Source organism: Nerophis ophidion, unplaced genomic scaffold (assembly GCF_033978795.1).
Source record: "Nerophis ophidion isolate RoL-2023_Sa unplaced genomic scaffold, RoL_Noph_v1.0 HiC_scaffold_76, whole genome shotgun sequence".
Taxonomy (NCBI): domain Eukaryota; kingdom Metazoa; phylum Chordata; class Actinopteri; order Syngnathiformes; family Syngnathidae; genus Nerophis; species Nerophis ophidion.
In genome coordinates this window covers 10,146-23,364 of record NW_026906998.1, presented here as the reverse complement: position 1 = coordinate 23,364, position 13,219 = coordinate 10,146, and the positions used below count along the sequence as shown (strand labels likewise).

At 41.4% G+C, this 13,219-nt stretch overlaps 1 protein-coding gene across 1 annotated transcript; it reads right to left on the bottom strand.

Moving 5' to 3' along the window:
* Positions 1 to 634: 634 nt before the first annotated feature.
* Positions 635 to 12,800, bottom strand: LOC133547161 (zinc finger protein 391-like). The gene is made up of 2 exons (XM_061892980.1): positions 12,356 to 12,800; positions 635 to 3,022 (listed from the first exon to the last, which is right to left on the bottom strand). Exons 1-2 carry the CDS (start codon positions 12,477 to 12,479, stop codon positions 1,755 to 1,757), a joined length of 1,392 nt encoding a protein of 463 aa, XP_061748964.1. The 5' UTR covers positions 12,480 to 12,800; the 3' UTR covers positions 635 to 1,754.
* Between the last annotated feature and the right edge of the window lie 419 nt (positions 12,801 to 13,219).

Genomic DNA, 13,219 nt, shown 5'->3' with positions numbered 1-13,219 from the left:
ACCTGCCTATCATGTGATTCTACCATGTTGGCAAAATACAAACACACAATATATTGACATATATAACACATAAAACATGGAATTAGAAGTGAACAGTACCCATCCCTACCAGCAAGTGTTGTTGTACTGGAAACTAATTTACAAACACAACTTCATCACACACAATACTCCACTATGGAATTGTTCTTATAATAAAATGAGAAACAGATCCATCTTTGAACAGCAATGGTTTGAAAAAGGCATTTGGTCACTGATGCACTTATTGAATGATTAGAGTATTTTATTATTTTAAGATTTCATAAAGTACGACCTGCAAAAAAATATATATTAAAAAGGCTTTCATTCAAAATATTCAACTTACTGTATATCATCTTTTTTAATTATTTACTATTTCTTATTTACTGTATTTTCTCTGGAACAAAAAAATACTCATAACTTGTAAATGTCCATTCTTCCTAAGGCAAAGGAGTTAAATTATATAAAAAAAAAAAAAACATAATTAACCACTTAAAATATTTTTTAGGATGTTGTTTTGCAATTGAAGACAACACTTGTTTGTTTTTGTGACTGGGAAACAAAATAAACAGTTTATTTTAAGAATGTATGCAGAGTAAATCCCTGTGGGATGATGTACAATATTGGCTTTTGTCTGACACTCCAAACTTTGACTGATGTTGATGTTTTTGGGATATTAAAAAAACAAAAAAACATAAAAATATTTAAAACACAATACTGGATTTATTTGATGTATCCACAAATGTAAGTTTGTAAAAACAAAGCCATCCTTCCACAAACAATTCAGACATTTTCTCTCACTTTTATATTGCATAAAGGTCTGGGGACATACATATAAAACAATCACAACACAATCATAAAAAAGATAATGAATAAAATAGATTATAGAGACCCAAGAGATGATTCATAAAGTCACACATTTTAAAATTGTATAAAAGACAACTGTTCAAATGATGTGTAAAGTAAATAATAATATGCTTCCTGAAGTGGTCCAGAAGATGTTTCAGATGTGAACCAGTACATATGTATATCATATAAAGGTGATAATCTATGGCATTATTAACAATTACAAATACAAATATGTAATACTTCAATATTTCATATGAATAAGTCTAAAATTGTATGCTGAATATATATACATATACATACACACATATATACGTACACACATATACATATATTTATATATATACACCCATAAAATGATTATTGCATGTAAAATATGTCCCGTACTGTTTATTCCCACCTTTTTACTCAAATTGTTCTGTCCATGTTTTAATAAAAGTACACAATGTTGCATATTTATGCATGTACTTGACTGAAAAAAGCACTGTCATAAAATATCTCAGCAATAAATGTAGAAGCATATTAAACAGATTGTTAGACAAACAACAATGTCACACATGTTATATGTGCTGATGTTGTTAGAAAGTCAAAATGAAAGTCTGGACAGTTTATTTCAAATCCTGCAGTTTCATTTGCTGCTGCTGTTCTCACCAGCACACTTGTGTTTCTTACACTGGTACTTAGAAGACAATCTTTCACCACACACACTGCAACTCAACACTTTCTCTCCTGGGTGTCTTCTCATGTGTCTTACAAGGGTTGATCGGTCACCAAAGCTTCTGTTGCAGACTGAACAGGAATGTGATTTTTTACCAGAGTGTGTTCTCATGTGTCTTTTCAAATCCTGACTTTGTGAAAAGCATTTACTACAGATTGAACAAGAAACAGGTTTTTCACCAGTGTGTGTTCTCGTGTACTTTCAAATGTTGGCGTTTTGTAAAACCTTTACCACAGGTTGAACAGAAAAAACGTTTTTCACCAGTGTGTGTTCTCATGTGTACTTTCACATCTTGACGTTTTGTAAAACCTTTACCACAGATTGAACAGGAAAATGTTTTTTCACCAGTGTGTGTGCTCATGTGTACTTTCAAATATTGACTTTGTGTAAAACCTTTACCGCAGATTGAACAGACATGAGGTTTTTCACCTGTGTGTATGCTGATATGTACTTTTAAATATGGACTTTGTGTAAAACCTTTACCACAGATTGAACAGACATAAGGTTTTTCTCCAGTGTGTGTTCTCATTTGTCTTTTCAAATCCTGACTTTGTGCAAAACCTTTACCACAGATTGAACAAGAACATTTTTTTTCCCCAGTGTGTGTTCTCATGTGGACTTTCAAATTGTGACTTTGTGTAAAACCTTTACTACAGAGTGAACAAGAAAAAGGTTTTTCCCCAGTGTGTGTTCTCATGTGGACTTTCAAATTGTGACTTTGTGTAAAACCTTTACTACAGAGTGAACAAGAGAAAGGTTTTTCTCCAGTGTGTGTTCTCATGTGTCTTTTCAGACTACAATGGTATTTAAAAGTTTTGTGACAGAGAGAAGATGTGAAGTGAGTGTTGTCAGTGTGACATGTCTTATCATCTTTAGAGTCTTCATCATCAGTGTCAGGAGAGTGTGACGTTGTGTCCTCACTATCTGATAGTGGAGCTAAGAGCTTGTCTGCTTGTGATCCTCCACAGTGGTCTCCATCAGCTTCTGTTGTCATGTGTTGTGTTGAGCTGCTGCTTGGAGGCTCCCCCCCTCCCCTCTCCTCACTTTCACCTTTCACCTCATCATCTTCACTCTTCACAGGGACACCAGTCACTGGGAACTCCTCCAACCATTTAGGCTGACTGATGCCCTCTTCCTCCTCTTCCTCTTTAATGTGCGGCGCCTCTTGGTCCTCCTCTTCCTCTTTAAAGCAGGGGGTCAGTGGGTCCTCCTCTGCATTTTTGATGTGTAAGATCAGTGGGTCCTCCGCTTGCCCTTTAATGTGAAGGGTCAGTTTAACATTATGGGTCTGTGGCGTGTCGTCTTCCTCTTTAATGTGGGGGGGCTGTGGCTCCTCTCCTCCCTCTTTGATATGTTGGGAATGTGGTACCTCTTCTTCCTCATGTATGTTGGAGGACTGTGGTTCATCCTCCTGCTCACGAGGACGATGTGCTTCATTGAGGCCTGTGGGACAGGAGAAAACAAACATTCTTTAGAAAATTCCAGCTTTGCTCAGTCACATGAGTCATTGTCCTGCACCAACATATGATCTCACAATCTCATCAGTTTCCCCTCACAGCAGTCAGGGTACTTCCAGCTGACACATAAAAAGACCTTCAGGGGAATGCCTTCCCAGGCCAACGTCCAATCCACCTTATTCATATAAAAACATCCTAAAAGTCATTCCTGCAATCCTTAATGGTAGACGCCATATGTGAAAGTGTGCTGTTGTCCCTCTGAATAAGTCATACACACACACAGGAAATAATGTACCACATGCCAGCCTCCACGCAGTAGTACTAGTGATGAGCTCCCCCTGCTGGTGGACAATAACTACTGCCATTTTCACATTCATCTTTAGAGACATGTCTGTTATAAAAGAAGCATGAGCACAGTCAACATGTTGGCCAAGAAAGATGACATCTGTTTTACTTTCATTTAGATAGTGTCACCACAGTTAAACTGGGAAGAAGTAATCAGATTACTGACTACACCTTCAAAAGATAACTTGTTTACCTTATTAATAATAGTAATTGAGCCGCAGTTTTAATAATCCAAGATGGCGCCAGTGTGTGCTGTGGCCTGCCATCTCTCGCTGTCAGTTCTGTTTGTTTTTGTGCTGTTCACGTTTTTTGTTGTCCCTGTCAACTCACTGTTGGTGTATGATCGCCAAACACTGTTGGATCTGTGTCCCTCTCACACGGACATGATCAACTTCGACGTTGGTTTTTCGACGTCCAAGTTAGCGTTCTCACCTGGCCAGATTCCTCCTTTCCTTTTTCGCCCACTGGCTCCTCCCCCCCGGCGAAAGCGCCACGGGCGCCGCGGCAAACGTGGCGGCCAGCTGGTGAGAGTTAGGGCACTCCTGGCCCGCCTTTCCGTGGCTTCCCGAAGGAGGTATGGTCCGGTACCTGGTCTCTTCCTGCACCCGCGTTCGCTGGATCCCCCCGGGTCCTGGATTGTGCCTGTTGTCGGTCTGCAGAGGGAAGCTCGCCCGCCTCGCTCCTGCTGGCCCCGCCCCCGGAGACGCGGCGTGAATTCCCGCCACCTGTGTCAGGCCCCACCTGGATTAGCAGCGGCCTTGGACGAGCCGGCCCCCGTTAAATTCGGTCTTGTGAACGCAAGATCCTTGACCAACAAAAAATGTATCCTGAAGGATTTATTCGTCTCCCGCGGACTGGACCTCCTCTGTTTGACAGAAACCTGGCTGAGAGTTGGTGAGTCCGCCGCTCTTAATGAACTTCTGCCTCCGGAGTGTTCCTATTTTAATTCTCCGCGGTCGTCCGGCTGAAAAGGAGGAGGATTAGCAGTCGTTTTTAAAAATGACTTTAAATGCCGTCAGATCCGCCTGCAATCCTCCTTTTCAAGCTTGGAACTATGCATGTTTGAACTGGGTCTTTCTGGTGTCGTCCTGTGTGTCGTCGTATATCCACCACCCAAGTACCACAAAGACTTTATAAATGACTTTTCTCAATTTCTGGCCGAAATCCTGCCCAAATACGATCGTGTCTTAATTGTTGGATATTTTAATATTCACACCTGCTGCCCAGACGAACCTTTATCCAGGAGCTTCCTGAATGTCATTGACTCTTTTAACTTTGTACAGTCTGTGTGTGGTTCTACACACGAACGCAGGCATACACTAGACCTCATACTGTCTTATGGTTTTATTGTTGACAATGTTGTTATTGGTGATGCGGTGTTCAGTGATCACAGTCCTGTTATGTTTAATTTAACTTTTGAACCTGATGTAAAGCCGCTTGCCGTGCGTCATGCGCGTGTTATTAGGTCTGACACTGCAGCCGCCTTTTCTCCTTTGTTTACTGAGTCCATGCAGAGTATATCACACCCTGCAGACACTCAACAATTGATGTGCTCTTTTCTTTCGACATGTTCTAAGATTCTGGATAGTATAGCGCCCCTCAGAGCTATACGTCCCAAACTAAAACAGGAGCCTTGGCTCAATGAAAGCACACACACAGCTCGGCTTGAGTGGCGAAGGGCGGAGCGCAAGTGGAAAGGGGATCACTTGGAAGTCTCCTATCAAATTTTAAAAGAAAACTGTCGAAATTATCAAAGTGTGGTTAAAGCTGAGAAAACAAAATATTTGTCAGACTTAATTTTAAATAGCATCAGTAAGCCACGTGTTCTTTTTAATACAATTAGTAATGTTCTTAAACCAAATCCAGCCACTTCACTGGAGTTGACAAGTGAAACTTGTGAAAAATGTATCTCCTTTTTTAATGATAAGGTTGCTTCTATTCGGGCAAATCTTTCTCGTTTTCCATTAAGTTTTAATGTGGCCACTCAGTGCTCGACTGTGTTCTGTCACTTTGAGCCTGTGTCCATGCCTGAACTTACAGGAATAGTCGGCAAGCTAAAACCCTCGTCATGTCCCACAGACCCAGTCCCCCCTCGCTTTTTTAAAGAAATCTGGGACACTATTGATTTGTCTGTTAGGAACATCATCAACAGCAGCTTGATTTCTGGCTGTGTCCCCTCCTTTTGTAAAAGAGCTGTTGTTGAGCCTTTGATTAAAAAAACAGGTCTTGATCCGACAAGTTTGTCAAATTATCGGCCCATTTCCAAATTACCTTTTGTGTCAAAGATTTTGTAGAAATGTGTTCTGGCACAACTGCAGCCTTTTTTAGATGAAAATAGCACTTTAGATCCATTTCAGTCTGGATACAAAGCTTTGCACAGTACTGAATCTGCACTTTTAAAGGTTTTTAATGACTTGCTTTTAATGTCTGATTCTGGCAGCTCTGCCATTTTAGTGCTTTTAGATCTTACAGCTGCCTTTGACACAGTCCACCACACAATTCTTTTAGACCGCCTGAGAGACTGTGTGGGTGTCAGGGGGACTGCGTTAGCGTGGTTCAAATCTTACCTGTCTGAGAGGTCCTTCTCTGTCAGGCTGGGGGATGCCACCTCCTCTTCTGCCCCGCTTTACTGTGGTGTCCCCCAAGGATCTATTCTAGGCCCCATCCTGTTCGCTCTTTATCTCCTTCCTCTTGGAGATATTTTTAAGAAACATGGAGTGTTTTATCACTTTTATGCAGATGACTGCCAAATTTATATGCCAATTTCAAAAAGCCACGGCCCCCTGAGACCCCTTCTTAACTGTCTATGTGACGTCAAGGCTTGGTTAGCCCAGAATTTTTTAATAATGAATGAGGGAAAAACGGAAATTTTAGTTTTTGGTCCGGCCCTCACTGACTTGGGACCATTGCAAAATGATGTGCGTCCCAAAGTCACCAGCCTTGGCGTCACTATACACAGCCATTTTAAACTAGACAAACAAGTCAATAGCGTTTTAAAATCGTGTTTTTATCACCTTCGTCTTTTAGTAAAGGTTAAACCGTTTTTATCTTTTAACCTTCTTGAAGAAGTGGTGCATGCTTTTATTTGAAGTGGCCTGGACTACTGCAATGCACTTTATGCTGGCATTAGCCAAACAGCTCTCTCCCGGTTGCAGTTAGTCCAGAACGCGGCAGCAGGGCTTTTAACAGGGGCCAGGAAACGCCAGCATATAACCCCAATTCTTCAGAGTTTGCACTGGCTCCCTGTTCATTTTAGAATTGATTTTAAAACATTGCTGTTTGTTTTTAAATCTTTACATGGACTGGCACCTCAATATATCTCGGACCTCATCCAAATTTACATTCCTGCGCGCGCTCTGAGGTCCGAGAGCCAGTTCCAGCTCGTGGTGCCCAAGACCAGACTTAAGACCAGGGGAGACAGGGCCTTTTCTGTGGTCGGCCCTAAGCTCTGGAACACTCTGCCCCTCCATGTTCAAACTGCTTCCACAGTGGAGTGTTTTAAGTCTCGTCTTAAGACCCACTTTTATTCTTTGGCTTTTAACACTACGTGAGTTGTGTGGTCCTCTGTCCTCTGTTGTTCTCTGTGTTTTTTATACACTTTGATTTCTATTTTACTGTTTTCATTGATTTTACCCTTTAAAATAGTTTTTAATCATATTTGTTTTTATATTGTTTTTATTGGTTTTATATTTATTTATTTATTTTTATTCAGTCATTGGTGGAGCATAATATATATATACATACTTTTTTTAAATTTTATTTTATTTATTTTTTTTAAATTTTTTTTACAATTATTTTTAACACGGCTGTGCAGCACTTTGGAAACGTTATTGTTGCTTAAATGCGCTATATAAATAAAGTGGATTGGATTGGATAGTAATGTTGGATTATATTAATTTAGTGCGTTTCTAGACACTCAAATTGCATTAGAGTGAGAACTGAGAAGGCATCATTCATGCAGTCCACACATTCAATCAGAATCAGTATCAGACAGACCGTATTTGCTTGAATTGCCGCCGGGTATATAGTATGCACCTGCCTAGAATTACTGCCGGGTCAAACTCGTTTCGCAAAATAATTAGCGCATGCTTAGCATTACCGCCGGCTCAGGATTAACGCCGGGTCAAACTCGTTTCGCAAAATATTACTTTTATTAGCGCATGTCTAGAATTTCGGCCGGGTCAAATTAGTCACGTCACGAGTGAAACTTCACCTGTCATCATTTTCAAAATGGAGGACACTGATTTCAATAATTTGAAATTGCATAAAGGGAAAAAGATTAAGAGCTATTCAGTAGGATTTAAGGTCCAAGCTATTGAATATGCTAAAAAGAACACTGAGCAGCTATGTTTTATTAATATACCGTACCTGCGTGTGTCAAATATGAGTCATTAAATGATTCCCGCCTCCTGGTGGTAGAGGGCGCTAGTGATCCTTCTTGTGACTACTCGGCTGAAGAAGAAGTGACAACAAGCAGCAAGAGTGAGCAGCGTGTGTTTATTTTTTCCTCTCGCTTGCACTTTTAACATGGAGGATTACATATCTAAAAGAAAACACATTTTGCTAAACTGGACTTTCAATCGAAGCAGGAGGTAATAAAGGGAGATCTCCATCGAGACAGAGAGACTTTTAAAACTGAAGAAAGGAAGACTTTTATGACCTGTGAGAACATTTTTACAACTCTTCTTCTCTGACCTTCCCAAAGTAATAATCCAATCAATAATCACTGAACTCAACACAAAAAAGGCATATTATTTCAACAATCTGCGATGATGTAACGACTTGTCCAGGGTGTATGCCGCCTTCCGCCCGATTGTAGCTGAGATAGGCGCCAGCGCCCCTCGCGACCCCAAAAGGGAATAAGCGGTAGGAAATGGATGGATGGATTATTTCAACAATGACTTCTGGTGTCACAGAACTGGCTAATATAACAAAATCTGCTTTTCATTGCACAATATCAGGGAAATTGACATCAATGTAAGAGCAATGTTGTCATTCTTAGGAGAAGCAACATTTGTCAGGGAAAATAATGCCTTGCCGGTAAAGTCTATTCAGGTGTACTGGAGAGGAGCCTAGGCCAGATAGTCGAACCTCGGATTCAGGAGGAACAGTGTGGTTTTAGTCCTGGTCGTGGAACTGTGGACCAGCTCTATACTCTGGGCAGGGTCCTTGAGGGTGCATGGGAGTTTGCCCAACCAGTCTACATGTGCTTTGTGGGCTTGGAGAAGGCATTCGACCGTGTCCCCCAGGAAGTCCTGTGGGGAGTGCTCAGAGAGTCTGATTGTGGCGGTCCGCTCCCACTATGATCAGAGCTTGGTCCACATTGCCGGCAGTAAGTCGGACCCATTTCCGGTGAGGGTTGGACTCCGCCAAGGCTGCCCTTTGTTACCGATTCTGTTCGTAACTTTTATGGATATAATTTGTAGGCGCAGTCAGGGCGTTGAGGGGATCTGGTTTGGTGGCAGCAGGATTAGGTCTCTGCTTTTTGCAGATGATGTGGTCCTGATGGCTTCATCTGGCCAAGATCTTCAGCTCTCACTGGATCGGTTTGCAGCAGAGTGTGAAGCGACTGGGATGGGAATCAGCACCTCCAAGTCCAAATCCATGGTTCTCGTCTGGAAAAGGGTGGAGTGCCATCTCCGGGTTGGGGAGGAGACCCTGCCCCAAGTGGAGGAGTTCAAGTACCTAGGATGATTAATTACCATTAATCAATTACCATGAATTGATTAACGTGGACCCCGACTTAAACAAGTTGAAAAACTTATTGGGGTGTTACCATTTAGTGGTCAATTGTACGGAATATGTACTGAACTGTGCAATATACTAATAAAAGTATCAATCAATCAATCAATCAAGGAGTCTTGTTCACGAGTGAGGGAAGAGTGGATCGTGAGATCGACAGGCGGATCGGTGGGGCGTCTTCAGTAATGCGGACGCTGTATCGATCCGTTGTGGTGAAGAAGGAGCCGAGCCGGAAGGCAAATCTCTCAATTTACCGGTCGATCTCTGTTCCCATCCTCACCTATGGTCATGAGCTTTGGGTTATGACCGAAAGGACAAGATCACGGGTACAAGCGGCCCAAATTAGTTTCCTCTGCCGAGTGGCGGGGCTCTCCCTTAGAGATAGGGTGAGAAGCTCTGCCATCCGGGGGGAACTCAAAGTAAAGCCGCTGTTCCTCCACATGGAGAGGAGCTAGATGAGGTGGTTCGGGCATCTGGTCAGGATGCCACCTGAACGCCTCCCTAGGGAGGTGTTTAGGGCATGTCCAACCGGTACGAGGCCACAGGGAAGACCCAGGACACGTTGGGAAGACTATGTCTCCCGGCTGGCCTGGGAACACCTTGGGATCCCCCGGGAAGTGCTAGACGAAGTGGATTGGGAGGGGAAAGTCTGGGCTTCCCTGCTTAGGCTGCTGCCCCCAAGACCCGACCTCGGATAAGCGGAAGAAGATGGATGGATGGAAGATAATGTGTTCTGGACCATTTATTCATCCTTTAAACACCCAATTGTCCCGTCCTTTTAGACGGTCATTCGAAATAGCGACAAAACTACGAAGCTAAAGCTGGCAAGGAAAATCCATAAACGCACAACACATCTCATCTGCTTGTGTTGTTGTGAACGACATCATCAATGTTGGAATAATGTACAAACAGGACAGCAGTCGCAAGTGTCGCCTCCACACATCGTTCTGAGAACAGCAACACACTTCCCCCTTCACAATAATAGGTCTGACTGCGCTAACAAAATAAAGGTTTTAAAAGAAATGCACCTTAAACAAGCGTAATGAACTTATTGATGCATTTACACAATTATTATGCTTTGATCCAAAGTACGGGTCCAAATTGTCTAAAGATTTATTGCACAAATAAATGTGAGCAATTCTACATTTAATTAACAAACTGGAAAGAAAATAACATTTGCCTTGGTGCCCTAAAATATGAACCCTCCTTTAAGGCAACACTTGTCTTGACCTTAAAAAGTAAAATTTTGAGGCCTGTCGATGATGTGCCTTTTTCCCACCCATCCATCCATTTTCTACCGCTTGTCCCTTTTGGACTCACAGGGGGGCAGAAGGTGGGGTACACCCTGGAAAATTCCATAAAACCTTTACACTATTTATTTAAATTGTATCCAAATTAAAAATGTATCCTCCAGTTTGTGGCTATCATGGGGCATATTTCCAGAGAATATGCATTTTTACAGCATGTTTTAAAGAGATAGCGATTAAAAAAATGACTTCTGGGTATATTATATTGCTCAACTAATTCTTATTAGTGAGCAGAATAGAGGCGCGCTCATTGACTCAAATGGTAAAATTAGGATGGTCAAGATTTTGCTAACGTTTGTTTAGGACTTAGAATGCATACAAAATAAAAACATGTTATTGTCTTACATATGGATTATGAATGACAGGCAAAATAAAACAAATCAGATCCCCTTTGATCATTTCTCTACATCCTGTGAACGGGTTGATGCTGTGGTGAAAGTGAGAAAATAAATACATGTTGGGAAAATGCAAATTTAAGGAAAAATGGCTGACAAACTTTTTAAAGGAGAACATTATCACAATTTCAAAAGGGTTAAAAACAATAAAAATCAGTTCCCAGTGGCTTGTTGTATTTTTTGAAGTATTTTTCTAAATTTTACCGGTCCCGAAATATCCCTAAAAAAAGCTTTAAAGTGCCTTTTGTCCACTACCTGCCAAGATACGGTCCATTTTCCTGTGACGTCATACAGTGCTGCCAATACAAACAAACAGTGGCGAATAGCACAGCAAGATATAGCGACATTAGCTCGGATTCAGACTCGGATTTCAGCGGCTTAAGCGATTCAACAAATTACGCATGTATTGAAAAGGACGGTTGGAGTATGAAAGTATTGAAGAAGAAACTGAAGCTATTGAGCGAATAGCTATTAACGCTATTCATAGCCATAGCATGGCCGATTAGCTGCCTTAGCATCGCCGGTAAAATGTGCAGACACTCCGGCACATTCAATGGGGGTCTGGCGGCAGATTTCTTGCCACTTTCGCATCTTCGGTGCAACTTGAATCCCTCCCTATTAGTGTTGTTACACCCTCCGACAACACACCGTCGAGGCATGATGTCTCCAAGGTTCCAAAAATAAGTTGAAAAAACGGAAAGTAACAGAGCTGAGACCCGTGTGTGTAATGTGTTGAAAATGAAAATGGCGGCTGTGTTACCTCAGTGACGTCAAGTTCTGACGTCATCGCCACCAGAGCAATAAACAGAAAGGCGTTTAATTCGCCAAAATTCACCCATTTAAAGTTCGGAAATCGGTTAAAAAAATATATGGTCTTTTTTCTGCACCATCAAGGTATATATTGACGCTTACATAGGTCTGCTGATAATGTTCCCCTTTAAAACCTGCTTAGAGATTGTTGGTGATAAACCCAGAGAGACATGTGTGTGTTATAAATCCATTGCTTTCCTCCTCTCTAAGGTTCTCATAGTCATTATTGTCACCGACGTCCCACTGGGTCATTATTGTCACCGACGTCCCACTGGGTCATTATTGTCACCGATGTCCCACTGGGTGTGAGTTTTCCTTGCCCTTATGTGAGCCTACCGAAGATGTCGTGGTGGTTTGTGCAGCCCTTTGAGACACTAGTGATTTAGGGCTATATAAGTAAACATTGATTGATTGATGGTAGAATTAGCTTTATTATTTGGGTTTAGGGGCCATGTCATGGAGCTCGTCCACAGCCCAACTCTGACTTGTTCCACCACTGACAGTTTGTAGTACAAATGGACTGGGATATGTACCTCATCTTTAGTAGTTACATTCCACAGAACACAGACAACCACGTGGTTGCAAGACCACGTTGCAAGTAGCAGACGGAATGCATCATCCTCACAAGACAACACAACTTCTTATACACAATATATTAAGCATAGTGTTATTCATCAAATATAAAGTTAGTAAAGATGTGAGAGTAGGAAGTCAACAAACCTGTTCTGTGTAACACAACTTGATGTTTCTTGAAAACAGCGTCCAGTAGTTGATGTTGTCGCTCCTTCTCCTCTTTTGTTGGACAAAGTTCCTCCTCATACTTTGCTATGCTTCTTTCGCACATTTTCACACAATCACAACACTTTACTCTCACACTTGATCTCTACTTAGCGATGTGTTGATAACTTCTGTGTCTTCTGTTAGCAGCTAACAAGCTAAGCTAACTAGCCAGCTAAGCTAACTAACAAGCAAAGATAGCACGAGAAGCGGCACAGTGCTTCTAGCGCATCGAGACCAATTTATCCTTAAATAAAGAATCACATATGTATTTTATACGACGTAAATATTATAAACTGGATAACAAATAATAAGACTGACTTATTAGCGTCCTGCACACGTCTTTCTCCTTCTCCTCCTGTTCTGCTGTCTTCCGTTTACCCCGGAAGCTGGGAATGACGTCACAGCCGAGTGGACGAAGAGGTAGCTCTATATAAGATATTGCCTGCTGTCACTGTTACCATGCTTTTATAACCTGTAATATTTATTTGAATAACAATGTGATATAAACGAGTGTCTTGTTTTTAAAAAATAAATTAAAGGAAAACAAACAAAGCTTTAATGTTGGGGTTCAGTGGCGCCCCCGTGCGACATTCATTGCAACGACAAGAGTGAAAGTTCTGGAAATTGTAGCGATATTACTGCCTGATTTATTTAAATTTACCCTTCCACGTGTTTTTATTGTTGTACCCTTTTAGTCCTAATCTATTTTATACAAAACATTAATAAAACATTGAAATATCAAAGAACGTGACGACGCAGGACCTACGTCGTAAAAAAGTACAGTAATCGACGTAATTTCACGCA

Coding starts and splice junctions, on each gene's coding strand:
- LOC133547161 (XM_061892980.1), bottom strand. CDS start 12,479: ATGTGCGAAAGAAGCATAGCAAAGTATGAGGAGGAACTTTGTCCAACA. Junction 3,023..12,355: donor AGTTGTGTTACACAGAACAG/GTTTGTTGACTT, acceptor CCTGTCCCACAG/GCCTCAATGAAGCACATCGT.